Below are 3,030 nucleotides of genomic sequence, written 5' to 3' on the forward strand. Positions count from 1 at the left end.
TTGTGAATTATATTGTAGTTAATAACTATAAAATTTCTATAAAACTGCTAATTAACAGAAGCTATAAAAAGTTTTCTTCAAGCTTTAAAGCGTATACTGTGACATCTCTGCAGTTAAACGAATAAAAGACGAGTGACCCTGTGAATATTTGTTCTGTTTTTTGGTCAGTCCGTCAAGTCGGTACTCTACCTGAAATCTGGGCTAGAAGAGCCAGCAACTGCAAGGGTAAAGAATGATAAGGTATACTTACCTCTGAAGAAATTGTAACTCGTCTCTTGGAACGAATTTTGTCGATTGAACGGTCGCAGGATTCTGGTGTGATACGGGTTTTTGCTGTTAAAATAAAAATTCTTAATTCACCGGTGACTCTAGAGTATATTCTTCTAAGTTACTCAAAAAAAATTAAAAGAAGATAAATTACCAAAAAAAAATGTAAAAGTCCGTCTCCTAAACCAAATGAAAGTAAAAGAGAGTATTTCGAAAAAAGACTGTTTTCAGTTCTAACGTGTAGAGAAGAATGAATAATGATCTAGAAAAGTAGTCTTAGGCCGTTTAGAAAGAGAGAGTTTTTTGTACAAAAAAAACGCGTGAATACCTATTATTAGAAATAAAGGTTACTAAGTAAATATTCGCAAATTAGTCATTTCTTTTTTGTCGGTTTATCGTAAGCGTGACTCATGAGCCCAGCACGGCTGAGTGGGAGGTACCCCTACTCGCGTCCAAATGCCCCCCTCAACTGCCGACCATCACCAGTTCGTGAGAAAGGAATAGTAATTGTTACATTAACCAAGTGTTAACTAACACAAGTCGGTAATGTAGGTAAGGCAGATTACCCTATAAACGACAATCGACACATGTTTATACTAATATCACATGCTGACAAAATAATAACCATAGATGGTCGTTTATAAGAGTGCTTATAATGTAAGTAACAAAAATTTAAATTATAATATGACAGGAAAATAAATCGCAACTATTGAATTTACATTGGATAGTACGCCTTGCCATTCAGAGTCGTCACTAGGACGTGATACCTTCCCCCTTAAAGGAGAAGCACGAAAGAGTCCATTATTGATTGCTTCGTAAAGCATCAACTCTATTGAAGACTTCCTCTTCTTAAGCAAAATTTCACCATTGTCAATATCTTCGGCATTACCATCATGCCTTGGACAAGCCATCATAAAAAGACGGTTATGTTTATTCGGTGATTTCGACAAACACATCTGATTAGATTGTTCCGCAATAGTTTCTCTGTATGATACGACAGGATCAGACTTTTTAATTAATATACAGGCGTGATCTTCTTCAAGATCTTTCAAACAGATTTCAAGGTGAAGTTCACCAGCACCAGCAATAATGTGCTCTCCAGATTCTTCGATGATACATTGTACCATAGGATCCGAATTAGCAAGACGTTTAAAACCTTTAACCAATTTTGGCAAATCTGCATGATTCTTGGGTTTAACTGCTACACGTACAACAAGAGAAACCGAGAATTTCATAACTTTTATATTATGTGCATCCTTAAACGTAGTAATGATACCAGTTTTGACCAAGAATTGATCCACACCGACAGGTCCACAAATGTTACTAGAAGGTACATCTTCAATGGCCTCAACGTAACGACCCATCATCAAGATAGTACGTTGAATAGCTTTCTCATACAAATTCTCCATCTTTCCGGGTTGGAAGTTCGGTCCCATAATACGAGTCTTCATATCAGTACACACTTTACCAGGAAATACACGTCCAAAGGCATCTGCCATCGGTTCCCACTGCTCCAGCTAAAGTGATGTTTCGGTTATCCGTGGTATTCCCCTTGAGGCCACTCGCCTGCGTGATAGAGTTAAGAGCGAACATCCAAGTGTTTATTATAGATCGCATTAGTAAATTGTTTGATCTATCTCAATTCGGCACTGGTAAACTGTTGTTTCAATATGGTCTTCTAACTGCAACATGCTGAACGTATGTGGTAGTCTTTTTTGGCGTTAGTTTGAGGAGGTTGCAATCCCCTCGGCCTAAGGAGCGAAACGGTGATAATGTTAGCAGCTGCTCCTCCGCAGTCATATCTAAGTAGTGCGGGCGTCGTACAGGTAAATGCGGCCACGACAATGGTGATTTTGACGTACATATTTCTTTGAAACCAATGTTGATTCAATATAAATTTTAATAAACTATATTTGAATGCGAACTAATAGAAACTCGTCTCAAGCTTGTTTAGCGTATCATTGCATGTTTAATGATAGCGTTAAGCAACTCCATATGAGCCTTTCTTAAAAAAAACGAATAGTAACAAATTGTATTATTCTTCGTAACTCAATACGACATTTCCGTAAAAGCTGCCGTAGTTTAGCACGGTTTACCTTCATTTTAATAACAAGAACGATTTTGTCGAAAGTAAATTTACAAGTTTGAATCGTTCATGAAGTTCGAGAAAAATTAGGTGCTAAACAAATTTATAAAGTTACGAGGTTAACCACTAGGTAATAATAAAAAAATTTAAAATTAATTTAGTAGATAGCTTGAGAGGAGTTGAGATTCCTTGAGGTCGAGATTGACTGACTATTGCGTACAGAAGGTATTTATTTTTTTTTTTCAATTTGTTCGCTTGTGGATGCTGGTTATAAATCGTCTATAAGAAGCTATGCATCTCTCTATGTAGTGCTTTTTAGAGTAGAGTGGGTGATTCCCCTACTGACACTTCCTTTAACTGTATATAAAAAGAAAAATTTACTCCAGCACCCATACTTAGTAACTATGTAGGTATAAAAACAATAACGAGTCTCAAAGTATTAGTTAATATTTCTAAAAAGAAGGCTTATTTCGCACAGATTTTCACTTTATCTTTGTGAACAATTCTGGTCCTATTCTTGTAACTAATCTTTACATTATTTTTAGGAAGATCTTCAAGAATTTTGTATAAGCCGGTGTATTGATTTCATAATTTAGATGTTTGCTGCTTTAAAAGATAAACGTTCTGACCAACAACGAGGTTCTGACCACGAGTCTTACGATCATATTAAACTTTGG

The 3,030-nt window shown here is 36.1% G+C and overlaps 1 protein-coding gene across 1 annotated transcript; it reads right to left on the reverse strand.

Annotated features, from left to right (window-relative positions):
• Positions 1–250: 250 nt before the first annotated feature.
• Positions 251–1,766, reverse strand: LOC106792747 (elongation factor 2-like; the record flags this gene model as incomplete). The annotated part of the gene is made up of 2 exons (XM_014759253.1): positions 987–1,766; positions 251–333 (listed from the first exon to the last, which is right to left on the reverse strand). Coding segments are annotated over exons 1-2 (863 nt in total), but the record flags the coding sequence as incomplete, so codon positions are not given.
• Positions 1,767–3,030: the final 1,264 nt, after the last annotated feature.

Source organism: Polistes canadensis, unplaced genomic scaffold (genome assembly GCF_001313835.1).
Source record: "Polistes canadensis isolate GaletaPanama2010 unplaced genomic scaffold, ASM131383v1 scaffold_612, whole genome shotgun sequence".
NCBI classification, from domain to species: Eukaryota; Metazoa; Arthropoda; class Insecta; order Hymenoptera; family Vespidae; genus Polistes; species Polistes canadensis.